Source organism: Cephus cinctus, unplaced genomic scaffold, assembly GCF_000341935.2.
Source record: "Cephus cinctus unplaced genomic scaffold, Ccin1 Ccin1_scaffold0215, whole genome shotgun sequence".
NCBI lineage: Eukaryota > Metazoa > Arthropoda > Insecta > Hymenoptera > Cephidae > Cephus > Cephus cinctus.
In genome coordinates this window covers 2,485,716-2,510,950 of record NW_014332933.1, presented here as the reverse complement: position 1 = coordinate 2,510,950, position 25,235 = coordinate 2,485,716, and the positions used below count along the sequence as shown (strand labels likewise).

At 37.0% G+C, this 25,235-nt stretch overlaps 7 protein-coding genes and 1 long non-coding RNA gene across 21 annotated transcripts in view; 4 read left to right on the top strand and 4 right to left on the bottom strand.

Annotated features, from left to right (window-relative positions):
• Positions 1 to 279, bottom strand: part of LOC107265004 (heterogeneous nuclear ribonucleoprotein R) — a gene marked incomplete in the record, with an annotated part of 39,617 nt that extends 39,338 nt beyond the window's left edge. Inside the window, 1 exon segment of the mRNA XM_025082631.1 lies at positions 78 to 279. Coding sequence (XP_024938399.1) covers positions 78 to 81 — 4 coding nt within the window.
• Positions 280 to 874: 595 nt separating this feature from the next.
• LOC107265355 (mitochondrial pyruvate carrier 1) lies at positions 875 to 2,364 on the bottom strand. Its single transcript, XM_015734750.2, has 3 exons — positions 2,000 to 2,364; positions 1,810 to 1,910; positions 875 to 1,339 (listed from the first exon to the last, which is right to left on the bottom strand). Exons 1-3 carry the CDS (start codon positions 2,053 to 2,055, stop codon positions 1,179 to 1,181), a joined length of 318 nt encoding a protein of 105 aa, XP_015590236.1. The 5' UTR covers positions 2,056 to 2,364; the 3' UTR covers positions 875 to 1,178.
• Positions 2,365 to 3,382: 1,018 nt separating this feature from the next.
• On the top strand, positions 3,383 to 3,735 carry LOC112494001. Its single transcript, XR_003059059.1, has 2 exons — positions 3,383 to 3,513; positions 3,592 to 3,735. It is a non-coding gene; the product is annotated as an uncharacterized LOC112494001 (long non-coding RNA).
• Positions 3,532 to 10,642, bottom strand: LOC107265350 (serine/threonine-protein kinase Warts). 3 transcript variants are annotated; one of them, XM_015734738.2, is made up of 6 exons: positions 10,474 to 10,593; positions 10,051 to 10,199; positions 9,590 to 9,927; positions 7,215 to 9,492; positions 6,834 to 7,111; positions 3,532 to 6,749 (listed from the first exon to the last, which is right to left on the bottom strand). In XM_015734738.2, the coding sequence occupies exons 3-6, from the start codon at positions 9,866 to 9,868 to the stop codon at positions 6,318 to 6,320; spliced, it is 3,267 nt and encodes a 1,088-aa protein (XP_015590224.1). In that variant the 5' UTR covers positions 9,869 to 9,927; positions 10,051 to 10,199; positions 10,474 to 10,593; the 3' UTR covers positions 3,532 to 6,317. The 3 variants fall into 3 exon arrangements, with proteins under 3 accessions (XP_015590224.1, XP_024938387.1, XP_015590223.1); XM_025082619.1 differs by lacking the exon at positions 10,051 to 10,199 and having other exon boundaries at positions 10,508 to 10,642; XM_015734737.2 differs by lacking the exon at positions 10,051 to 10,199 and having other exon boundaries at positions 10,474 to 10,610.
• A 550-nt stretch (positions 10,643 to 11,192) lies between these two features.
• On the top strand, positions 11,193 to 12,970 carry LOC107265354 (protein NDUFAF4 homolog). 10 transcript variants are annotated; one of them, XM_025082669.1, is made up of 6 exons: positions 11,193 to 11,330; positions 11,949 to 11,968; positions 12,074 to 12,222; positions 12,281 to 12,372; positions 12,434 to 12,653; positions 12,749 to 12,970. In XM_025082669.1, the coding sequence occupies exons 3-6, from the start codon at positions 12,078 to 12,080 to the stop codon at positions 12,865 to 12,867; spliced, it is 576 nt and encodes a 191-aa protein (XP_024938437.1). In that variant the 5' UTR covers positions 11,193 to 11,330; positions 11,949 to 11,968; positions 12,074 to 12,077; the 3' UTR covers positions 12,868 to 12,970. The 10 variants fall into 10 exon arrangements, with proteins under 10 accessions (XP_024938437.1, XP_024938438.1, XP_015590231.1 ...); XM_025082670.1 differs by having other exon boundaries at positions 12,069 to 12,222; XM_015734745.2 differs by lacking the exon at positions 11,193 to 11,330 and adding an exon at positions 11,676 to 11,832 and having other exon boundaries at positions 12,069 to 12,222.
• A 396-nt stretch (positions 12,971 to 13,366) lies between these two features.
• On the top strand, positions 13,367 to 16,193 carry LOC107265353 (T-complex protein 1 subunit alpha). Its single transcript, XM_015734744.2, has 9 exons — positions 13,367 to 13,563; positions 13,735 to 13,820; positions 13,906 to 14,034; positions 14,092 to 14,189; positions 14,291 to 14,401; positions 14,493 to 14,898; positions 14,997 to 15,199; positions 15,271 to 15,463; positions 15,553 to 16,193. Exons 1-9 carry the CDS (start codon positions 13,491 to 13,493, stop codon positions 15,925 to 15,927), a joined length of 1,674 nt encoding a protein of 557 aa, XP_015590230.1. The 5' UTR covers positions 13,367 to 13,490; the 3' UTR covers positions 15,928 to 16,193.
• Positions 16,194 to 16,306: 113 nt separating this feature from the next.
• Positions 16,307 to 22,036, bottom strand: LOC107265352 (double-strand-break repair protein rad21 homolog). Of its 3 annotated transcripts, none has more exons than XM_015734741.2 (13): positions 21,765 to 22,035; positions 21,205 to 21,371; positions 20,843 to 21,072; positions 20,582 to 20,765; positions 20,366 to 20,525; positions 20,096 to 20,288; positions 19,774 to 20,000; positions 19,483 to 19,703; positions 19,227 to 19,427; positions 18,741 to 19,136; positions 18,523 to 18,657; positions 18,288 to 18,443; positions 16,307 to 18,204 (listed from the first exon to the last, which is right to left on the bottom strand). In XM_015734741.2, the coding sequence occupies exons 2-13, from the start codon at positions 21,346 to 21,348 to the stop codon at positions 18,079 to 18,081; spliced, it is 2,373 nt and encodes a 790-aa protein (XP_015590227.1). In that variant the 5' UTR covers positions 21,349 to 21,371; positions 21,765 to 22,035; the 3' UTR covers positions 16,307 to 18,078. The 3 variants fall into 3 exon arrangements, with proteins under 3 accessions (XP_015590227.1, XP_015590228.1, XP_024938394.1); XM_015734742.2 differs by having other exon boundaries at positions 18,067 to 18,204; positions 19,242 to 19,427; positions 21,765 to 22,036; XM_025082626.1 differs by lacking the exon at positions 21,765 to 22,035 and adding an exon at positions 21,587 to 21,714 and having other exon boundaries at positions 18,067 to 18,204.
• Positions 22,037 to 22,567: 531 nt separating this feature from the next.
• On the top strand, positions 22,568 to 25,234 carry LOC107265401 (acyl-CoA dehydrogenase family member 9, mitochondrial). Its single transcript, XM_015734828.2, has 2 exons — positions 22,568 to 22,747; positions 22,854 to 25,234. Exon 2 carries the CDS (start codon positions 22,992 to 22,994, stop codon positions 24,891 to 24,893), a length of 1,902 nt encoding a protein of 633 aa, XP_015590314.1. The 5' UTR covers positions 22,568 to 22,747; positions 22,854 to 22,991; the 3' UTR covers positions 24,894 to 25,234.
• The last annotated feature ends 1 nt before the right edge of the window (position 25,235 follows it).

The following is a 25,235-nucleotide window of genomic DNA, read 5'->3' as shown; positions in this document are numbered from 1 at the left end:
ACAATTAAAATTTTTTAAATGACATTTACTTTTAGAAGAAACTAAAACTATAATCAGATATTTTATACAGTACTCACTCATAGCTCCTTTGGTTTTCTTTCCAAAATCTAAAGCGCCCGACAACTCTTCGCGGGAATGGCCAACTTAAGTCCAAATAACTTCAAAAATTAGTCTCGTCGATTTTGAGGATATATTTTTTAGAAGATCCAAATACGTCAGGTTTTATTTAATTTTTGATTAAACTAGAAGTAGAGCATTACTATTACGATCCACGTATGGACGGGCAAACGTTTTGTTGTTAAAACAAAAATAATCGTTGCTAATGAGGCCAATCGATGAGTGACGATCATGAAGAAACTTGTGAATTTTCATTTTTGATATTTCTTATAAAAAACCTCATGTTGTAGTTCTTAGTAATTAATACATATGACTTTTTCATTTTTATTTATCTTCTTCGATCATCATGCTTACTCCGTTTCTCTTTCCTCCATTAGAATCTTTTTTGTTGTTGTCTTTTCAGATGAAACTTTGTCAAGAGTAAAATGGATAATAGAGCAAAATAAATTATTAAATATAGACTGAGATAAATTGTGATGAGACGATGTAGCATGTCAAATTTTGAACACGGAACAGTGTCATGTTACCAAACGGTTTTAATATATTTCTTTAATAAAAATTTAATTGGAACGAAACGGTTGCGCAATAACGCGATAGAGCGACTCCGAAAATTTAGTAAATTATATTTGTTATGAACATAATTCATGCGAATATCGGCAGACTCGTATAACGTGATAACGGTGCCCGCTTGATATATAAATTTAAATCATATCAGAGTAATCATTGTGCAGTGAATAATATTTATTTATTCAAATTATTTTAAGTGTGATTTATAATGTTTATTTGATCATCTTAGCAGAAAATTTTCACTATAACATAGATAGGGTTAGATGTCCTTATCACAAATATGAAACTGTAGATAAACAGCAATCCTTATAAATTATGTACATATTTATTTGATTTAATCCTGCATTGGATATTTTGTTATATTTACAGAATTTTAAATAAATAATGACAATTAAAATTTTTATATTACAAAGTCCCAGGAGTACTGGAAGATTAGGTACATAGTACCTACTCAAGGGATAGTTCAATCGATAAATAATAATTTGTCTAGTTAATTATTTCTCATCCTTTTTTTGTAAATAATGGTGATTTATAAATCTAGCACCCTGAGTGAGTTGAGCTCCTTCATTCACAAAATGGCATGCGAACAGAAGCATGTTTCTTGGTTGTACTTTGTATGCGAACCTCATGAACATTGCTGAATACAAACATAGAGCTGGAAGCACAGTAAAAGATAATTAGGTTGTCATTCATCGACAAGTAAGATTAAACTAGACTCCTACACTTAAAACTTATATCAAGACATACAATTTAGGATTTATTGCTCACAATAAAAATGTACTATATTACTATGTATAGATATTCAGTAGAAACGCACCACCTGAACATGGTTCTACCACAGAAATCAAATGGACAGGCTAACTTCAAATGGTGTGTTTCTACTGCATAACCGTGTACAATGAACTATATGATAAATTGGCATAAACAAGCGTTAATACTCGGACTAGTTGTTTAAAGCTATTCCCTAAAATATGCAAAATTATATCATCCTGACGTCAAGTCAATTACAAAACACATCCTAATAACTAACATACCACCAGTTTAATGAGAAACATACATTTAGGTTAGGCATACAAAAATCGTCATTAATTCGACCTTGGCCCAAATTAATTTTTATCAACGTACCCACAGTCATTTTTCCACTAATATATTTCGGATCCCTTTTAATATCAGCAATTGCTGCAATTGGAATTCCCCAGTTGGCGATAGGTCCCCAAAAATGCGTGCTGAAAATAATATAGTTGTAGACTAAGCCATTTCCAACAGATCGTTTATTTTCAATAATCAACAGTACAAATTTGACGAATGCACTTACCTTAAAAAATATTCACGCGTCTCCTTACTGCCAAGTGATTTCAAGATACGATTCATGATTTTCCGTGTATAATTTAACAAGAAATATATTGAATCACACCCAACAGTAAAGTAGACTAGCAGACAACCTTAGCGCGAGGACAGTTGACTGTGTCGTATGCAGATCCGAGGTCATAGGCCACGAGTAGCTGCCACGGGACAGAAGGAGTCGTTTGTCGTCACTTGATGATGGTATATGCGTGATCGCTAATCGTCAGGCGAGATCTTCGTACGGTTATCATAAACTTATGCAAACGAAAAAAAAGCACTCCCCCCACCACATTGCAATCCGCCAATAACTATATTCGATAGTTTCCCAGAAGCTAATAACAATTTCCACCTGTGGGTAAGTTAATGTTTGAATATTGCAAGAAATTCGCGGCAAATTTCCGCGCGGGAATTACAATCAGTAAATGTGAATATGCGACACGTATATTTGTAAAATAAATATAAAAAAGACACGAGCATTAAATGTAGTTTTAATTTAGAACACTCATCCAAAGTATTTACATAAGTTTCACATGTTATACTGCCTTAAAAAACTATCTTACGTTTCCCTATATACGTTTCTCTCGCGCGTTATATAATTACAAATGTTGTAGGAGATATTACAAAATGTACAAGAAGATCAAATTCGCTCTTATATATTAAAGCGGACAAAAGTATAGTTAACAGATCTGTATCGCGTTACGATAATGCATTACGATATTAAAACGAATAATCGTTTATCCGTTCTTTGTTAGACGCACATGCACTCACTGCTGCTTCCCACAATGCTATTACACTGTATATTAAACTATGCTGAGCTGAATTTATGTACTACGTGCTTACTAAAAACAACAAAAAAACCGATGCAAGTTATTAAATTTAACTGCTATGACTTAATGATTAATCTAGGAAAAGTTTGAGAATGAAAAAAAAAAGAAAATTCTCATCGGACTTCCTCGAAACGCAAGAAATCCGATGCGATTTAATAACTTAAGGAAATCGTCGTTGGTTTTCAAACCGGATAATTAACATTGCGATGAGTTGAGTATAAATCGATGAAATAAGACGCTGAATACAAAAAAAAAGACCCATGCATATACGACGTGTGCGATAACATGTATTTTCTTTAGTCGTGAAAATGAGCTAAAGAGTATAATATACCGTGTGTCTTTTGTCAACTGTACCAAAGGTTAAGTTATCAGAAGAAAAATATTTCCAATTTGCTGTAACTAATACGATACTCGTGACGTGTCTGTATATAATTAAAAAGAAAATGGACACGTGACAAATGTCTGGCGCATCAATAACAATTCCTAATGCGTGCGGCATTTTAAAGCTTCTCATCTTCAGTACGGTAATCATAATCCCTTTGGTATTCGGTATTTATGCAATGTCTGTTATTATTTTCTTTTTTCTTTTTGGTGAAATCCTAAGGCACGTTCGATTTGACAGTTCACGTAGAACCTCGTCCCTTCCTTCGAATATACGGTAATAATTTACATACTCTTTTAATGCTACGTAATGATTCGGTATGTAAGACAGTAATTCTTTTTTTTTCCACATAAGTAACTGACGGAGCGATGGGTGACGCAGAGAAAAAGAGAAAAAGACGAAATAATTAAGGAGTCAAACGATAATAACGAATGATAACGTTTTGTACGTTCAAAGATATGGATGGCTTTAACAATAATTAAAATGTGACCTAACTTATGTGTGAGAGAGGTTTCTATTATTTGTTCTTTTCTTCTTCTCAAATCCTTAAATGCCTTTACATGGCGTAACTACGTCGACACAAATTCAATCAATGAATTATATAATATTAATATTCACTGTCGCGAAAGACTCGACAACAATTCCTTTACCCTGTACATTGACAAATGTAAGCGCCTAATAACAATAAATACTTAATAGCGAAACACTGTCGATATCATACAGGAATTTGGCTTAATTAAAATATTTAAGGCACAAAAGGACTTTGACGAAAGTCATATAAATATGACAGCAGCCATAGGACAGTGCAGTTTAAACTTATTGCATCGCGATCGTTAAATTAATCGGGTGTGTGATAGCAGCAGGGAGAGTCAAGAGAAAAGAGAAAAAAGAAATGAAGAAAGAAAGTTGTACTCTTAAAAAGTATAAACGATCATCTAAAGTCATTCGGTTGATTAACCGTCACGTGTATCCTCTGTTCACAACAGTTCGATCGTTCGGTTTTATTGTACATTCATTAATTGTAACAATTAAATTATGAAATTTCATAAGATGGATTATCCGGTAAACGTTTACAATTGGATAATCATAATTAACGTACGCTCGCGTAACGCTACCTCAGAACCGCGTAGGTAGACGAAAAAACGAACGTTTACCTTTTTATATAAGAAAATCTTTAATAGCTCCGTACAAAGATATCGTTCAAAATATTATTTCGATTTGAACAGCATTGTATAATAATATAGAAGTTCATAGTTTGTTTCTTTTTTTCTTTTTACTTTGTACATAGTACATACAATTGCAATTCTTTAGCGTGCACTGCCTAACATCCAACAGTCAAGCCTCACCGTACGTATAACCTCGGGTTACGTAACGAGGGCACGAATGTCGAAGATGAGGCAAATAAAAATTATTTACCGTCGCCGAAAGAGAGAGGTAAATTTCTACGAGAATACCTAATCGTTATTAACATTATTTTACGATAGAAGGCACTTTTGTCCAATGACACAAGGCACTCCTGTTGCCGTCAAAAAAACAACTGATCCCTGATTAAACGAATCGATCGTTGCTTCTTTGTTCGTTCTATAATCAAAAGGCAAAACAGCCATTGAATTTTTAAATTACCGACAAAATTCGCTTGCGCAATACAAAATCACCGCGCGTTATCCTGAATCCCGAATTTTCTAATTAGTTCCGTTTACTTTTATCTTTTTTAAAATCCAAAATTACATTCCCTTGCGACTAGTTGCTCGATACAATGCTTTGCTCGCACTCTCTTTCTCTCTTTCCCTCTGCTCGTATAGACTAAAAACTGTCTTTTCTTTTGTGCAACAGCAAATTCAAAGATTACGCAACTGATTAATCTTACAGAGAAGAACGGACACGGCTAACGTATGTATTGTGACGATATATCAAGCAATGTTGCTTAGAGTAAGTGGGTATTACAAAACGTTTAGACATTTAAAAGCTGCATAATACGCAATGAACACATTACATTCATTCACAGAATCTATACAATAATTAATACAATAATAATAATAATAATATTAGAAGTAATCGTTTGATATAAAAGAAAACGTTAAATAGGACCAATATAATAGTTTATAAGCCACATTATACTAATTATCTGCAATATCACAGTACTTGCTGAAACATACTAAACGTGTACTTTCCGATAATGAAAGCCGATGCGAACGAATGAAAATGGCAAGCAAAATATCTGCAAAATATACTTTTATGACAATACATTGCCAAGCCATGAGTCAATCTTGTCGCTCTCCTTTATACTCCCCGGCCGTCGCCCATCATTATAAACACATTCGCCTTTAAGCCGAAATTGTACCTTGAAACTTCGTCTTATCTTGTATCCGCGATCCTCGTATCGCGATTAAGCCATAATGGAATAAAAACAAAATATATTCCTCCTCAGCGCGAAAAACAACGCGACGTCGCTTCGCCGTTTTTTTAAATTTTACTTTTTGCACAGTTATAGTACGCTATGAGAGTTACGCTTCGTCCGATTATGCGAGACACCTATACACCACTGTAAAATAACGTAATGGACGTATTGGTGGTAGCTACGGATGCACCGGTGAGAAAAATTTTCAAAAATCGACACTGTCGAGCTAATTGAAAAATTTCATCCTGTCGATTATCGATTCTTACCATATTGGCGATCGACGTTGGACGTCGAATATTCATCGCGAATGGACCTGATATAAAATGCGGCGGTCACTGCAAGTGACGCAGTTGATTCGATCGATGCAACCGATCACGAAAAAACGTCACGTTAACAATGCACGTTTGCTGTACAGTCTCGTCCGATTACGTTAAGTTGTGATAAATTGTTCATAGTGAAGGAAAGAAAAAGAAATACAGGGCAACGTCGCAGATTCGAAGTGGATGTGACTTCGTTCACGAGAGCTCAGTATGGCGTAGGATCGAGGGACGAAAAGAAAGAAGAAGTAATAAAAGAGAGGAGGAAGAAGTAGTTTCCTTGGAGAATGTGAAACAAACGTAAGACAAGTAATCGCTGGCGTGAATTTGCCTTACGATCGTCGCCTCGTTAAACTAGCCTAATGTCATACATAAACAGGACCTTGATTGTCGTTATCGTCCAAACTTATTCGACTAGGATATGCAGGACCACCACCATCATCAAAGAAGCGTCTAAATGTGAACTCGAAGAAACCGTGAAATGGTTTCCCGTTGTCTAGGAGTTCGTCCGACTTATTTGAATCCGAGGATTCGGAATTTCTCAATTTGTCAGGATCCACCGGATCAAAGTTACTCGTGTCGGTAGGGTACTGTATGCGAGGTATATGTGGCGCCGCCTGGCGACGTAAACCTTTTTCAAAATCAATGCTAGCAAAAAATGGATGGCTTTTCACCTCATCCGCATTCTTTCCCAGCCGACGATCAGCACCCACGCAAAGCTTCAGTATTAGGTCCATCCCTTCTGGCGAGAGATTTGCTTGTTTTGGAATATGCAGTGTTGTCTCCCAGTTTATTACCTGAGAAACAGTAATGAGTATCGTTTACGGATATAACGTTACTAATTACAATTTATACCATTGTAATATTTAATTTTGTAATACCTTGTACTGCGTTTCTGCTGGTGTATTTGCGAGAAATGGCGGAGAACCCACAAGCATCTCGTAGAGTATTACACCCACACTCCACCAGTCGCACAACTGCGTGTAACCTGTACGTTGTAGTACTTCTGGTGCAATGTAATTGGGTGTACCAACAAGAGAATGAGCTAAACATCGTTGATGTTCTCTGTGACGTCTTCGTTCTAATGGTTTTAACTGGATGCACCGACATTCGTTGTTCCAATCGTCAGCTGGATCCATGGAATCCTGCTTACCGTGACCTAGGTATAAGCAGATTTATATAATTAAGTTATATCCGGAGTAATTTAAATGAATTGCTAGGATTGGAGATTAACGAATTCATATGAAAAATTAATACTCTACCATTTTGCTGATAATACTTTGAGTTGTGGGTCCAACGGAACCCAGTGCACAATCCAAAATCCGTGAGCTTTATATGTCCGTCCCGGTCGATAAGAATATTATCCGGCTTTATATCTCTGTGAATAAATCCCATTTTGTGAACACTTTCCACGGCGCACGTTAACTCAGCGATGTAAAACCTCGCCAAGGCTTCTTTGAAGATGCCGAATTTAATGAGAAGGGACATCAGATCCCCACCAGGAATATAATCCATGACAAAGTAAAGATTATCCTTGTCTTGAAAGGAATAATAAAGCTTGACGACCCATTCGTTATCAGCTTCCGCCAGAATATCGCGTTCTGCCTTCACGTGGGCAACTTGATTACGATTTAGAACGTCGGCCTTGCGAAGCGTCTTCATGGCGTAAAATTGATTAGTATCAAGTTTTCTTACTAGAGTCACTTCACCGAAAGCACCAACGCCGATTGGCTTTATTTTCGTGAACATAGACTTGTCCATCTTGGCTCTCTTGAGCCTGATGTAATTCGATTCCTTTTGAGATAACATTTTCCTCATTTGACATTGAGCTTCAGTACTCAGGCCAATCTTTGCCATTTCCGTTTCCAGCTGAAGACGCCTGTAGAGCCGTTGTTTGTGGGATTTTAATACGTTCTCTACGTGCTGCTCCATGAAGAACTTGAACGCCTGGGGTGAATAGTTGCGTACTTTGCAGTCTCTACGTTCCTCCTCTTTCTCTTTGCTCATGTGTTTCCGTTCAGGTATAGGAGATTGATGTTTTATCTTGTATGATGATGGCGAGGGACCACCCTTTGCACCGCTTCCATCGGGTAAGGAAGGATGATTATTGTTGTTCCTCGACGAGACAGAAGTAGAGGCAGTTGGTGGTAACGGAGGTGTTTCCGATGGATGCTGACCACTCTCAGCGGGTGAGTACTTTCTTTGAAGCGGTGGATGATGTGCTACTGGTGAGGATCTCGGTGTGGTGCCACTTTCCACAGTAGATATGCCGGAAGAGTCGTCGGTGGGTGTTCCATAGGGTGGTGGAGGAAGAGGATGATGCATTCCTCTTTGGGCAGCTAAAGCTTGCATCGTTGTGGCATAACTAGGTGGCTCCGTTGTAGGAACTCCTACAGGAACGCCCATGCTTATAGAACTAGCTGGTGTAGTACCGGCGTTGTTCACTGGAGGATACGCCGGGGGTGGTTGTTGCTGTTGCTTCTGTTGAATTGAGGAGGCGTAGGATGGCGGTGGTGGTGGAGTGTTACTCGTTGTGGAAATCGGTTGAGGTGATGTTGGCGCAATGGCTGTTTGCAACACCGGTTTCTGGACCTGGGTACTCTTCACTGATTGCATGATCACTAGAGGTTGGGTCTTTGCCTGACGAGCACCCCAGGCCTGTAACGGTGTAGGTCTGGCCATTGAGGTTTGAGTACTTGGTGAGACTGTGGATACCGTTATGGGACTTGGTGATCCAGCAGATGTAGGTCCTGAATAAATACCTGATGATGGACTCTTTCGATAATCCTGCTGGGACTGTGTGGGACTCTGACGGTTTTGCATAGATGCACTGTACGAGGGTGGCTGAACGGGACCAGCCGACGAGGAGGGTACTATGGGATACGGTGGTGGCGGTTCTACCTGAGCACTCGAGCTATTGTTTGCTGACTGATAAATACTCAGAGCTTGCATTTGTTGAGTGAGCTGTTGTTGGACCTGAGGGCCATTCTGCACGATCATCGGTTGACGACCGTTGGAACTACTGTTGGATGTCGCCACGGGACTCGTGCCTCTTTGAGGTGGATTGACGGAGCCAGACGTCGAACCGGCGGTTCCAGGCGCCGCTGGAGGTGGACGAGAAGGCACAACTGGGGCTGGTGACATTCGCTTGAGCATTTGTTGCATATTGGTGGGTACGTTTGGCTGACTGTATGGGGCGTGTGGAGGTGGTGGTGGTGGTGGTGTTGAGCTGCATCTTGGTGGTGGCGGTGGCGGAGGTTCTCGTTCTACGAAACTACTGGGTGAGTATTGTCTGCTTAACTGAGGATGTGGACTCAGTTCCGTCAGACGTGGACTATCCGATCGGGAACTTCCGGCGCCGCTGTCTAAGGCAGGACTACCACGTTGAAGACTCAACTCTCGTTCTAAACTTGGCTTTCTTATCAACTTCGTGTTCAATTTGCCAAGACCATTTAGAGATTCAACTTGCACTTGTTTCAAGAACTCTAAAGCCGCGTCCAATCTCCAGCCTGTTTGCTTCAGGGCACGCAATCCTATATCCTGTAGTCGAATACGGGATATGCAAAAATTATGTAGATATATATTTACACATATATAGATACATATTATTAAGGATAATGATTAGTTTTGGGTATACCTCGGAATAGCCCATTGCTAATAGCTGTGCTACTGCCTGACGTTGATCAGGTTTATCAGCAGCAGACCCAGATGCGCCAGAGAGTCCACTGAGACCTGAGGCTGAACTAACACCGCTGGTGGTAGAGAGTGTTGAAATAGTACTCGCGGCACTGGAACCAACTTCACCTGCTCCTCCGCTATTTGCGAACGGAAGCAGTGAATTACGGATCTCAGCTAGTGCTTTTTGATGATATCCAGAGCCACGAGTGCTCGACTTGCTGACCGCAGGTGGATTCATAGTGGCCCATGCTAGGTCCTCTGGGACCTAGCTCCAATCTAGCTGTGGCATGTATGAACCTGTAACAATAGATCGTGCCTCTTATAACTGTTCTGCCATACAACATAATTCATAGAATAAGAATAATTTATAACAAATGAATATGTTTTTACTCATGCATAACTAGAACAATTATAACTCACAAGATTCTTCTAAGCAGCATGAACTATTGTGTTATCGTCAGTATGTCATAGCTAAATGCTCATTGTTACAGGTTTATGTGTTTCAGCAATTGTAATAGCTTGAAGATTGTAAATATTCCAATAGTTGAATATCTTATTTCTATTTAATGCTGCATCACAGAAAATATAATATTCAAAGAAGTGGCAGTTCTTAGATACTTAAAACCAAGCAAATGAAAACCATAAGAGTTGAATAATAAAAACAATGATATTTGACAAGCATATTAATTCTCATTAATCACTAATTCTTTATGATAAAGATAATCATGCCATAAATAATTGAAGATAAGAAGTATAAACATATTGTCATTAGGAACACAATAAAAATATAATTTTGCAGTAAATCCTGCCAAAAACAAATGTTTGGTGTCGTGTAATGCTTACAGAACAATTGTAATCTGGTGCTAAAATATCTCACTTTCCAGGCCCTGCGATGTCATGGCAGTAGCAATAATTAGCACGGTGTCAATGCAGAAAATAAAATACAAAGCTATAATAATCTTTAGAGAAAGAATCAAGTCTTTCTCGTAACAATACCAACACTTCACTAGTGATAGTGACACACTCTTGAAAGTACGTTTCACTAAAGATAAATGCAGAAGCATCCAATGAATTACAAGTCACTGATGATACATAGACAGAGTATCTTCTTTGAAAATTCCAGTTCTTTGCACAAAGTGATAAATGTTTGGCATTGTTTCATGCAGCTTCCATTTTTAAATAACACACTGGAAACTGCCAATCTTCTCCAGAAAGTGGTAATGATCTCAGAAGAGAATTTTCTCTGGTACAAAAATTTCAGCAAGAGCGCTATCCCGCATCCCTGTAGCCAGCACGGTCCAAAGATTTAACCTATGCTCAAGACACGCAATGCAACAGCTCGAGGACTTTCGATATATGCGAACCGTGATGTGCGGTAACTTGTTTAATAGGAGTGAGAACAGTTGCCGAAGATATTCTTGAAATAAGTTCCATTAAAGCCACGGTGATGCCAGTGTGTAGTTCGCGAGCATATTCCGCTCCCCCTTTTTTCGTAGATCTGCGGGCCGGGCAAGACGTATCCGCGAAACTTTCGAACCGCCACTTCTCGACGAAGAGGATCCCACTGATTGCTAATTCCCGGCCGCAATTATACGAGCGACAACAAAGAAAGATACAGCCGTAAATTCCTAAAGTAACTGGCAGCCATTTTGAAGTGCCACATTCCTCCACTGACTTGACACTCTTTTTCGTAATTTACGGTGTGTGCACGAAACGCGCGAGCAGAAAAACCCATGAAACCCTCAGCGCTCGCGATGCTATTTTGTTTGACGCTGATATTTTATTCAGCGTCTATCCAATGCATAATGCCTTTATTAAAAATATGATGCGTACATTGAGCCGTACCGAGGGACGGCGCTATTTTCAAATATATTACAACCAAATCGAGGAATTCTCTTTCGCAATGACGTTCCTGGAGTTACGTCAATTGTCAACATACATTTCGGTGTATCGAAATCAATTATAATTCTTTGCATTTTATCTGACGTTTTACTTCCGAGGTATATCGTTTATTGTCATTCTACTTATCACAGCTGTCTTCTATATCGACCGATACTAAATTGCGTGTACATACATCTCTCCACCGGGATTGTAAGAATAGGTTTCTTCGTGTAGATCGTGGAAATTGTTGCATTTGTGAACGCACAATTTTACTTAACATTCTTTAAGAAAGAGGACGAATGAGTAAAGTACGTAATTTAGGTATGCGCTCTCATTCAATAACACATGGGGTTTTGCTTGGAAGATTATAACCTTTCTTCATGATGCTTTATCCATCAATAAAATAATATTTGTTATTTATTTCATTGATATTATAGACTACTGGACATTGATTAAGGTATTAATTAACAGTCGTGTGCTGGGATTCATATGATTCTTCCTTGGATTTAAGGAATAAACATATTTTTCAAGAAATATATTTTTAATTTATTTGCAAGCACAGTGCAATGGGAGCAGTAACATCAAGGATAGCACATAAGCTACAAAATTTTAATCTAGAGGCTCGAGCACAAAAGGTGTTATTGAAAGAAAAACCTACACGTGCTCCTCAGTTTCACGCAACATTGAAACAAATAGAACAAGTGAAACAGAGTAGGTATATTAGACACTCATCAATGTGCATTTGTTTTCTTTTTTAATTGTTTTCTAGTTGACCCTGATGCTATGGAGCAGCTTCGTAAGAAAGATACATCCTTGGATAATCGATTAAAGAGTGTTTATATTAGTTCTCACGATCCAGAGGTAAGTAATTATTTTAAAATGAACTTGTGAAAAATTGAATTATTAATATGTTTATTATTAGATTAAAGAACACACTGATAGACCAACTTCTACAAGGTCTTTACCAAAGAACATACATACTGAACAATATGAGTTTGATTTTTCAACTCCAATTCATGTTCCTGAAGGCAAATGCACCTTGCAACAACTGATCTCATACATTGACCATCATGCAACTGATCCTAACAAATATACTGCGATTAGGATCGCTTCGGAGTCCAAACTAGAACCTAAAACAGTTGGTAAGTAAAGTCTATAGTTGATCAGTAAGTTATAAATATTTTAATCTACAATCATTAATCAGAATAAATGAAATATATATGACTGTTTCTTTCAGAAATTATACTTTCATATTATAAACTACTTCGTTTAGTAGGACAGCCACAAGTAACCAAAGAAGAATTTAGTAAATTTGCTGTAGAATCTGAAACAAGGAAACCTCTTCCTGATAAATGATTTATCTGTCACATAGTCAATTACTTTAACTGTTAGGCACAGATTAGTTAGAATTCAGTATCTGTAAAATATTAAATAAAATAATTACCAATGTCTTTAATAATTTCCCTGTAACAATTTCATTTTATGTAAAAAAAAAATAGCATTATAGCGTGGGCGAACGTGATAGTTGTGCCCATATATAGTCTGAATTTACATTTATCAAATTCTATATTCGTTATGTATCGTTATTTTGTTTAAAAAAAAAATAAAAATGAATCAATATCTTCAAAAGAAATTTCTATCATCTTGTAGAAATTTTATAAAATACCATTTTCTAGAAAGAACGAAAGCTTCTGCCGGCACCTACACAAACGTGTGGGTTCCCATTTTGCAAGAAGATGGCCATCTTGTGCAGGACATTCTTTACCAATGAAATTTAAGATTCAACGGAATGCATCCAGTGAAAACGCGTGACGGATTTGTCCAAGGGGAAAAGAACAGACTACCGCTGATCATTGTTATTATTCGTGTAGTCATTGGTAGTCACACGCGGCTTTGAATCGACCTCACCCACGTTCTTCCAACTTATTTCGCTCCGAAAAACGTATTAGCTTCGTAGAAACGGTTTACCTTTCTGTAAAATGTCGACGTTAGCAAGTCCTTTAGCCATTGGTGGCCAACGGCAATCTGGTGCTCCTGTAAGGACTCAAAATGGTAATTATTTTAACCTGATCATTCTGTAATTTTGGTGAATACTCGCGAGTCACGCCTAATACGGTAACTGGATTCTTTCATGTACTCCAAAAGGGTATGACACGATGTAGATTATATCAAATATGAAAAATATAGCATGACTATATGAATTAATTAAATTATCCTTTACAGTTATGGCAGCATCTGCCATTGCTAATATTGTCAAAAGCTCTTTAGGCCCAGTAGGCCTTGATAAGATGCTGGTCGATGACATTGGTGTAAGCTTTTATTCCCTTCCTGACTATCGATTTTTTTGTCATAATTTTCATGAGAATTAATATACATATGCAATTTGGATTTTAGGATGTTACTGTTACTAATGATGGAGCTACTATATTACGTCTGCTGGAAGTTGAACACCCAGCAGCACGTGTATTGGTAGAATTAGCACAACTTCAAGATGAGGAAGTTGGGGACGGTACCACTTCTGTGGTAAGTAATAATTTTGTAAAGTTTGAAATTAAGTATTGACCTAGTTGGGTATTTCAGGTAATTATTGCTGCAGAATTGTTGAAAAATGCAGATGAGCTTGTTAAACAAAAGATTCATCCTACCTCTGTAATTAGTGGATACAGACTTGCTTGCAAGTAAGTCATGGACCTGATTATTAAAATTCCAAATGTCTTTTGATATTCTAAGAAAACAAATTATTATAATTCATATATAACATGATTCATCAATTTCTTAGGGAAGCTTGCAAATATATTCAGGAGCATCTGACAGTCAGTGTAGATGAACTGGGACGGGATTGTCTTGTTAACATTGCCAAAACAGCAATGTCTAGCAAGATCATTGGATCGTATCCTTTCTCAATCAGTTATACCCATAGCCTCTTTTTCAGGAATTTACCATATACACTTTCTCTAAGTATTTTCCTGAACAAAATATAGTGATTCTGATTTCTTTGGTAACATGGTTGTCGATGCTGCCAACGCCATAAAGGTCAACGATGGTAAAGGTGGACATCTCTACCCCATCAACGCTGTAAACGTTCTAAAGGCTCATGGCAAGAGCGTTCGTGAGTCGGTCCTCGTACATGGTTATGCATTAAACTGCACAGTAGCATCTCAGGCAATGGTTAAAAAAGTTACGAACGCGAAGATCGCCTGTCTTGACTTCTCCCTGCAAAAGGCTAAGTTGAAGTTGGGTGTTGAGGTGTTGATCACTGATCCTGAGAAGTTGGAAGGTGTCCGTCAGCGAGAATCGGACATAACCAAGGAGCGTATTCAGAAGATCTTCTCTGCAGGAACTAACGTGATCCTTGTTACTGGTGGAATTGATGATCTCTGCCTCAAGGTATGCTTCGCGATCTTCATAAATATCAAACAGACTCAGATACCTAAAACATAACTCTATTCTCATTTCCGATAAACGACACTTCTCTTTGGTTTCAGTATTTCGTGGAAGCTGGTGCTATGGCTGTTCGCAGGTGTAAAAAGTCTGATCTCAAGCGCATTGCCAAAGCGACTGGAGCTCAATTCTTGACTTCACTTACTAATATGGAAGGTGAAGAAAGCTTCGATGCCAGTTTCCTTGGAGAAGCTGCTGAAGTTACGCAAGAATACGTTTGCGATGATGAGCTGATCTTGATCAAGGGGTAAAATTAAAAGCCTTAAAATTCCTAAAATCAATATAATCACGGTTTCACATATTAATTAAATTTAACAGACCGAAAGCAAGGACTGCCAGTTCTATTATTCTCCGTGGACCAAATGATTACTACTGTGACGAAATGGAACGTTCCATTCATGATGCTCTGTGTGTCGTTAAACGTGTCCTAGAGAGTAAGAGCGTTGTCGCCGGTGGTGGCTGCGTCGAAGCTGCTCTTTCAATTTACCTCGAGAACTTCGCCACGTCTCTGGTAAGTAAACATATGCACCCCACAATAATAATACGATAATAATCTCTAGATCATAATTTCTATAAATATATCCAATTTCTTCTCAACAGAGCTCAAGGGAACAACTCGCCATTGCGGAATTTGCTCGTTCCTTATTGGTCATACCAAAGACCCTAGCAGTGAATGCAGCTCAGGATGCTACAGACCTAGTAGCAAAATTACGAGCGTATCAGAATTCCAGTCAAACAAATGCCGATCACGCACACCTCAAATGGGTTGGGCTAGACCTGCTGGAAGGAACCGTCAGAGATAACAAGAAAGCTGGAGTATTGGAACCAGCCATTTCGAAGATAAAATCATTGAAATTCGCTACCGAGGCAGCAATCACTATTTTGCGAATCGATGATATGATTAGGCTTGATCCTGACCGTAGCAATGATAAGAGCTATCATGACGCAATGGCCGCCGGTGAATTAGATGGTTAATTTAAAAATTGCACTTATCACTTTAACTTTTCTTTCACTTACGATTCATTATTTTTTACACGCATCTTTTCACCCCATAAAAAGGCTGGATTGATAGAGGTCTAATCGACGTATAATAAATAATAATAATTACCTTTACATTATCGCGTTGAGAATAATCATAAATTAATTAAAATCACACAAACACGTTGATGCTTCATGTATGAATTTACTAACTCTTTAAAAAAAGGAAAGATACGAAATAAAGCTTTTCCATTCTATTTAAATTAGTTTTCTTTCATTTGTAAATAATATAACCCAATTACCTATATTGTTTCCTTTTTGTTATCCCTTATCAATTTGTATGTGTATATATGACGCTACTATTTTCCACGTGACGTACCCGTTTCATCATTAGAATTTTATTATCATAATATATTACATTTAATGATCTCGTATTCCTAATCAATATTAGAGGAATACGTTACGTAATAAGATATTATAGAAAATCAGAGCTGTCCAACAAGCTTTTGATTTCATTTTCATTATTCTTTCACACATACACTCTATGTCTCTCTCTCTTTCATTAACATGTTCCAATACATTATACGCATTTATAATAATTCTAACTGAAGAACCATCTCAACAATAATATAATGATGCACTATATAAAACGTGTAGCGGTAATAAAATTGGACATGCGCTTATTCGATATATTATTTCAAGTAAATCTCACTTAAGCTTCTATATAACGTATAGGCAGAATAGACCATTCAAGGGTACGTGACTTAATATTAGGTATATATTTGTGGTAAAAGATATAATCAGATTTTGTAAAAATTTAATCAACCATACCCTCCTCTATGCAGTTTTGATATGGTTTGATCTGCTACTATACGTTGTATCGAATAATGTTATTTCACTTGAGCGAGACAAGTTGGACAGCGCCGATGTTTATTAATCAAATATAAAGATGTCATTTGTTCAAATGTCAATGATCAGAGAAGGTGCAATGGCGCACGATAGAAAATAATATTTATACACGCCTTTCACGTATGATAATGTTAAATGCATACCTAATAGAATACATACCACCTCTACGAATTCTATTCTGTCCTGTCGCTTTTGTTTAATTTATTTCGCATTACGATGACATTGACTTCTGCGTATTGCGTTATTATATATTGACTATGATCTTATTAATAGAACCATTCCTAACATATTCATTAATGATCGATGAATACATTTCATCTTGCGTGAAACTGATTTTTTTTTCTTCTATGCATCCTACTGATTTTCGTTAGTGTTAGTTACACGATGACGAGTTTCCAACTAGGAAAATTAATATATATCATGCATGAAAAAATATGTAAAGTATCTTTTACAGGTGATATATAATACATACAAACTTGCTCAAATGATCGATGCTTTGATTCTGACACGTAGGGAATGATTGAAAAATTGTTTCTCTCGAAAGTATATCTATACACTATGCATTCATTTTACAAAATGACAAAATATATATATATTAAAAAAAAATGAATTTAACACAAATTTCAATAATGTAATGTAACTTTGTAAAAATTAATTTCGAATCTTTGCCATTGAGAACGAAAATGAGTATCTGTTGCTGTTGCATTGTCGTCTCATACAACCCATAGGCGATAAATGAACGTATGTAAAAAAAAGTGCTTGATAATTGATAAATAACTGCTTCCAATAGGAATCATCGGATTTGTGGCTCTATGTGTCCTTTACAAAATGCAAACTGTCCACGTATCAAAGAAGTGATATGTATTCGCTATTTCTAAAATTACCTACGTAAAACATAATTTGAAGGCAACTTCGAATAAAGAAATGAGTTATTATACTTTAACTTTACTGTGTAAGCCTACCATGGAAAAAGTGACAGAGACGCTCGGTCGGCTATTACGTGTTCAGGGAAATAAAAATATTCGGCCCTGGCACTGCGTGCATACGCAATCAACAAAAAAATATGCAACTGATAAAACCAATTTGTAAAACGAATTTTTAAAATATTCATTATAAGAAATTGGCTAGCCTCGTAGAAATTTAAGCTGATAACCAGGCGTGGCTTGTTGTGTGCAAAAGGACGCATTTATACCGCAGTTTCTCGCGTAATCGGCAGGATGGTTTTCTTTCCCTCCATTTTTATAATGCAGGAGTTTCGAATTTCGGCCCTTTGGTAACTAGTATTTCGGCGTAGGAGTGTTCTTGGCTTAGTTCCAGTACTTGGAATTTCTTGAGAACTAATAACGTGTAAAATTTCTGCGCGGCCTGTAAATAGATAAACAATTATTGTACGACTGTTCAATCTATTCTGATAACTTATCTTTATTATTATATGCCACAATTTGTACCTGCTTGCGATTATTCTTGTACGCCATTTCCGAGAACGTCAATCTGTCTTTGGTGTCCAGTTTGCTCTTAATAACATGGTACATGTGTGCTGCTCTCTTATTCAGCACACGTTCTTCGAACTGCTCGTAGGTTTCATCTATTTGTTGTTCCTCTTGCTGCGCAGAAGAAATAAAAACAGTTGAATATGATTTATATAGAGAATTTCAGTAGACGTAAACATATTTTAATAAATACCGGTCCAACTGAGGGTGGGAATTCGTAATCTTCATGATTCCAAGGTGTGGCCGGACCTCTTTCCGAAATCGCACCAGGCGTATGCGCTGGAGGATGGTGTTCATCATATCCCATATACGATACTTGAGGTTGAGCCTGAATATAACATGAATTAAAACGATTTCTATTGATATTTGGGTTGATTAAGTATTGAAATTATTATTTTACATAAGACTTACTTGATCATATCCCATATTTTCCATTTGTGGTAACTCCGATGGTTGCAGAGGTACCTCTCCGGGCTGTGTGGGAGTCTGTGGGACAGGTTGTTCTTCAGGAGCACCAAGAAGCGAACTAACATCCGCTGGAGGAATTTGAGGCATCTCCAATCCAAGGGTTGGTGTCTCTGGAGGTCCTCCAATAATTTCACTTGGTTCGACAGAGGGTATTATGCCACTTATGTCGGGTACCGAAGGTTCTACTGGTAGAGACACTTCTGGAGGCATTGGCGAAGGTGCGGATGGCAAGGGCGTAGGTGGAATCATGCTTGATACTTCGATACTTTCTGCACTCATGGAAGGTTGAGTGACTTCCAATGGTGTAAGAGGTGCAGGTTGTACCGGTGTTCCTTTTGGCTATACAAGAAGTAAGAAAAAATCTTTTAGTCGTCGAACGAAGGATAGTTGGAATAATAGAAAAAATAAATAAAAATGACGATAAGTAACTTTTACTCGACGAACCTCTTCTTCTGCAGGTGCTTTACGTTTACGGCCCATTCGTTTCCCAAGAATGCTTGGCTCAAACGAAGGAACGTCAGTCTCTGCAGCGTCTCTCATTTGCTCAAGTGGCAGACCATCCTCTTCTGCACCAAGTCTTCCAAAGTCTTCATGATCGTAAGACTTGCTGGTCAAATGTCGTTGATAATTCTGAAAAAATGACAATTATACTAACAATTCTTGAAAAAATATTGTTTTTCTTCACCTTAAACAGTGCACGAGCAGGAATAGGTCTTCCTGGTAAAGCAAAGAGTTTTTCAACGCCACCAGTTTCCTTCCAGTGCATCAGCCTCTTGGTTGGTGGTGCCAAATCCAAAGTAGTAATAATATCACTGGTATCCGAAAGTTGGGCCTTCATCTCCTCACCGGAAATATTTTTAACCTCGTCGACAATGAGTTTACGTTTGCGTTTTGCTTTAGTGAAGCCTGAAAAGATATTCAGTAATGTATCCTTCGTTTACTTCAATTGTAATAAGAATACATAAAAGCGGTATACCTTTAAGGGCAGACGCATCAACAGGTGCGAGTGCGAAACTTTCCTCCTCATCGTGCAATAGTGTCGTTTGATCTTGCAAAGGTGGAGGTTCCTCGATTGTTTCCATTGGATGCTCTTCAGGAATAGTCGGTGGTGCAGGTGTGAAACGCCGACTAGCCACACTAGCTCTCCCTTCAACTTCTTCACCAACCGCAGCTGGTGTAGCTGGTCTAGAGCCTTCTGAACTACTAGAGTTGTAACGTTCAATGTAAGGGATTAGTATCCAAATTGAAAGATATAATTCAATACAACTTATGAGATTAGAGTGGTAATGAGTTTATACCTAATTCCACCCATTGGTGATGATGGTCCACCAAAATGATCACCCATGTCTTCGTCGGACTCATCATGAGCAGGAGACGTTACACCTGCTGCAGCTACAGCTTCCTGTTGGTCGCTTATTGCGCTCACTTCAGGTACCGATACTTCTCCTATCGGTGCTTCGTCAAAAAGACCTCCTTCGAATAAGCCACCAGCTGAATGGCAAGTGAAAAGTTAATTTTTTTAAATGGCTAGGCATAAATTTAAATAAGAGTAATTTGTTTTGACTTACATATAATATCCTGCCCAAGATGGCCACCAAAGCCATCATCTCTAATAGGTGTGTCAATATCCATTGCTTGTGCCGTTGCTGATGTTCCTGCAATAGGCTCTTTCTCTTTTTGGTCTAATGCTGATTCTATTCCAGGTCCATCGCTGAACAACATGTGGCTCTAAATAAGGATATAAATTAGTAATTAATATCATACATCTCATAAGAAGAAGGTACCTGATCTAGGGATGGTTCTATGCTACCAGCATGCCGTAACAATTCTGGAGGTTCTGCATCGAAACTCATATCCCCAAATCCTTGATCGTGAGTAACTAGAGACAGACTACCATAATCTTCTCTCATTGTGATCTCCTCTGCTCTGGATTGATTGAGACTAAACTGAGCCTCAATATCCACATCTCTGTTTAATCAAATACATAATTATAGTAATGTTAATAATACTAGTTTAGTAAAAAATGATGTAGTTTTTGAACTTACTTCAACTCTGGCATAGCAGTATCAAAATCATGAAAGACTTCTGGTAGCGTAATTGCATTAACTGCAGCCTCTCGATGTTCCTCTGGTAAGTCAACCATACCAGGCCGAAAGGCCATCTTGATTTTTACAAAAGCTTCATTGCAGTCAGCCAAAAGGTATTTTGCCTTTCTTGAATATATCCTTACGACTCCAAGTAGGAGATGGCCTGATGTTCTCAGAGCCATTTTCACCTTTTTTTGATAAAATTTAATTTTACAGAAAGGTGCAACTTGTGCAATAGTACACTTATTTCTTTTATATTAAAATATCCATGAAATTTCAATGTAATGAATATACTCGTATTTTATAAAAACAGGTATTACCTTAGGTTGTAAAATTCCATCAACAGATTTTTCAATATTGGTCTCAAATACATGAGCCTTTGTTAACTTTTTATCCCAGTGAGCCGCTAGCCAAATACGAGCCAATGGCCCCTTTTTGGCCAGAACAAAGTGTGCGTAAAACATAATTGAAACTCCTCACACAGAACCTACAATTAAAATTTGCAATGGAACATTAGTGTCGTATTATTGAATGAAGTGCATCCTACTTTTGAACACGGATATTAGAGCAGGTTCAGTAATGTTATAAACATTGACAAACAAATAGTGTACATAATAAATGAAAATACAACATGTAATTAGGATTGAAGTAACATGACATACGGAATTATCGTAAAGAGCTCTATTTTTGATAAAACATTACCGAAATAATTATAAATTATTGGCCATCCAGAATGTTTAAAAAATGATACGCTAATGCATCTAATTTATTAAATTGTCAACAATAGTGCTCAAGATGGCGTCACAGGCCATAGTTTTGGCGGTTACCCATAAAAAAACAGAAAAAAATGCATCCACGCCAAAGATTTAATGTTCTTCACCTTGCTTTAAATAAGTATTTCTGTCAAATTCCACTCCACAATATCATGTTTTCTCAACATTCACTTTTTGCTCCAATATGTTTATGCGAACTGTTGACACACACATAAACGTAACTGCCGACCGCGTCTCCACTGCTCAGTTGCTCCGTTTTTTTTACGTTACTAAACTCACTTAAAACTGCCCCATGGATCTGGAAATCTGTATGTTTTCCAATCGTTCACGAAGTTATTTTCGGAGTGCATAAAATTACTTTTTTCATTTTTTAAAGATATGATCCGTTCGTTTTTGTACTTTTAAGCCTTTGGAGTACTATAAGCGATTCAAAAAAGAGCCAACATCACTCAGGACATTGTCGTGTTTCTATTGAATGCATTCCATCGTAGCATAACGATATTTTCGGCGCTGGTGGATCAATTTTGAACATACTTATAGTGTTACAAAGCTTTAAAAATCGCAAAAACGAACAGGTAGAATATTTAAAAAATGTCCAATGTTGATTAATTACCAAGAGTAATATTTAAGTACACTAGATTCTTGCAATTTAGGATTTTTGGGAGGATTGTATAAACATGGTTCAACCTTTTTTTTTAAATACTTTTCAATAGCGGCACTATACTATATCTCAAAATTTACAGATTTATTTAGCAGAAACTTTGAACTCATATTCCAATAATAGGTCCGTTCGTGGAAACGTTTTTACGTGCTCCGAAGCACTGTAGGTGTGTTCGAACATGAGTCGAGAGCGCTGAGAGATATGTGTCTCGATCACTGAGATATAAGAATCAGAGATGAGTAGGGAGATTTTATACAAATGTCTTTATTATTTTTAGTTCAGTATAAATATAAAAATTACCATTTATTATTGAAACGGAACGTATTTGAGGAATATCGTTAGCTTGTGTCTAATAATTGCTTAATACCATGCAATTACGTATTTTGTAGCAAAAGTTGAGCATACTATTGTATTTATTACATGACTGAAGTATAGTATTACATACTATATAGTATTACATACATATAGTATATAGTATATACTATATAGTATATACTATATAGTATAGTATTACATACTGTATAGTATTACATACTATACATACATATATACATGACGGTACTGCACACACCGGCTCGTTGATCTGTTGTGCATGAAGTTTTGGGAACTAAGTGAACTTTTTGTGATTTTAGTATAGTTCATTTTACTTGTTGCAAGTTTGAACTATAAAAAAATGTTGACTCGTAACATATTACCAAAACAGTCGGTATTGCGATTTAAAAACAGAAATGGTTATCCAAGAAGATATTCCCACAGTGCACCCGAATCTGCTATACAAGAAATATATAACCTCGAGAAGAAATTACCAGCACTATTAGCAAAGAAACCACGAAGAGAACCTTTTGTTAAGAATTTCTTTATTGGAAAATTCGACACAGAGTTTCTTGTTTATCCAGAGGCACATTCAAATGACAGAAACAGAGAATTTAATTCATGGCTTAAGCCCATAGAGGAGTACGTTAAGAAGAATATTAATGGAAGAGAAATTGATGAGAAAGGAGCTTTTCCTGAGGATCTCAGAAAACGTTTTCAGGATTTTGGCATAAGCCGAGCCAGAATCGATGAATTGTATAATGGAATTAATTTAACAAGTACTGAATTTGTTAAATTAGTTGAAACAGTCAGTCTGGTACCATCTCTTGGTTCTTACCTTTTGAAGCAGGTAGTAATGCCTGTGGAACTATTAACGAGATATGGATCAGTAGAACAAAAGTTGGAGTACTTGCCAAAGATAGCATCTGGAGAAATTATACCTGCTATAGCAATTACAGAGGCATCTAGCGGACCCAATGCTACAAAATTAAATACAATAGCATCATATTCAGTTTGTGGTGAATATCTATATATAAACGGGGAAAAGACTTTTGTATCGAATGGTCCAGATGCAGACTTCTTTATTGTATTTGCAAATTGTACTCAGCATGCAGATACCTATAAAACAGATAACTCTCTCACTGCAATACTTGTTGAGCGTGATCATGGGGGTATAACTTCAAGTAAACCAATTGAAACTTTAGGACAACGTGGTTTAAAGACATCCACAATTACATTTAAGGACACAAAAGTCCCTGTTAAGAATATACTTGGTAATCTGGGTCAAGGACCTGAAATATTAAAAAATATGTTCAATATAGAAAGATATAACATTGGTGGACAAGCTATAGCAATTCTAAAGAATTTCTTAAATATATTAACAGTACATGTACTACGCAGGAAACATTTTAACAGAATGTTATATCAGTACCAGAGCACACAAAAAATCTTAGCGGATATAACTATGTCATTATATGCCATGGAAAGTATCACATATTTGACAACAGGAATGGCAGACATATATGATGACCAAGATATAATAGTAGAAAGTACAATAGTGGAATCGTACTGCACGAATGAATGTGTGAAGAATATCTACAAAGCGATGCAATTAATTGGAGCCCAAAGTTATTTAAAAGAAAATCCTTTCGAACGTATATATAGAGATGCATTGGGTATGAATTTATTTGACTGTAGTAACATCGATACAAGTATCTACACAGCACTGTTAGGACTTCAGCACGCGGGAATTGAACTCTACCCAACAATCATGAAGGAGAGAAATCCTGCAGAGAATCCTGCCTATACCCTCAAGAATCTTTTTTTCTCACCAAAGAAGGAAAAGTTGAAGATACACGAATATTTGCACCCAAGTCTTTCGCCATCAGCAGATGTATTGGAGTTTTGTATAAACCAAGTAAAAACATCTGCCAAACTACTACTTAATCGTTATGGAACCGAAGTCTCTGAAAAACAGATGGATCTTCTCAGACTAAATGAAATGGCAACACTTTCTTACGTCGTCTCTGCAGTTCTAGGACGTGCCTCAAGAGCATATTGTACAGGCATTAAAAATAGCGAACAAGATATGCGTTTATCAATGGTGCTGACTGTCAAAATCGGTGATAGAGTAAAGTTCATCGCTCAGGAAATTGAAGCTGGAGAGTTGGTAAACGGTGATTACGTCAGAGCAGAATTAGCTGAATTAACAGTTAAAAATCAGGGATATATTATTGATCATCCTTTGGTCATGAACGTTTAGTTAAAATATTTATTCCTGTGAGAACAAATCATTTCATCAACAGAAATAATAATAATTAAACAGTTGTGTACTATTGACTTTGTTCAGGATTTTCATCGGAACTGATAAAAGTAATGAAAAAGACTTTTGAATGGTAAGAATAGATCATTTCTGTAAACAAATGAAACAACGAAAAACAAAAGAAAAAGCGTAATACTATGAGCTGCTGAATTTCTTATTTATGTTTGAGTACCACAACTAATTTTCATTTGTAAAGGTACCATATGTTCTATACATAAGATTGTAATTAATGTAGTATACAGATGCAGTGAATAAGGAGTAATAAATTTTGTGATTATTGAT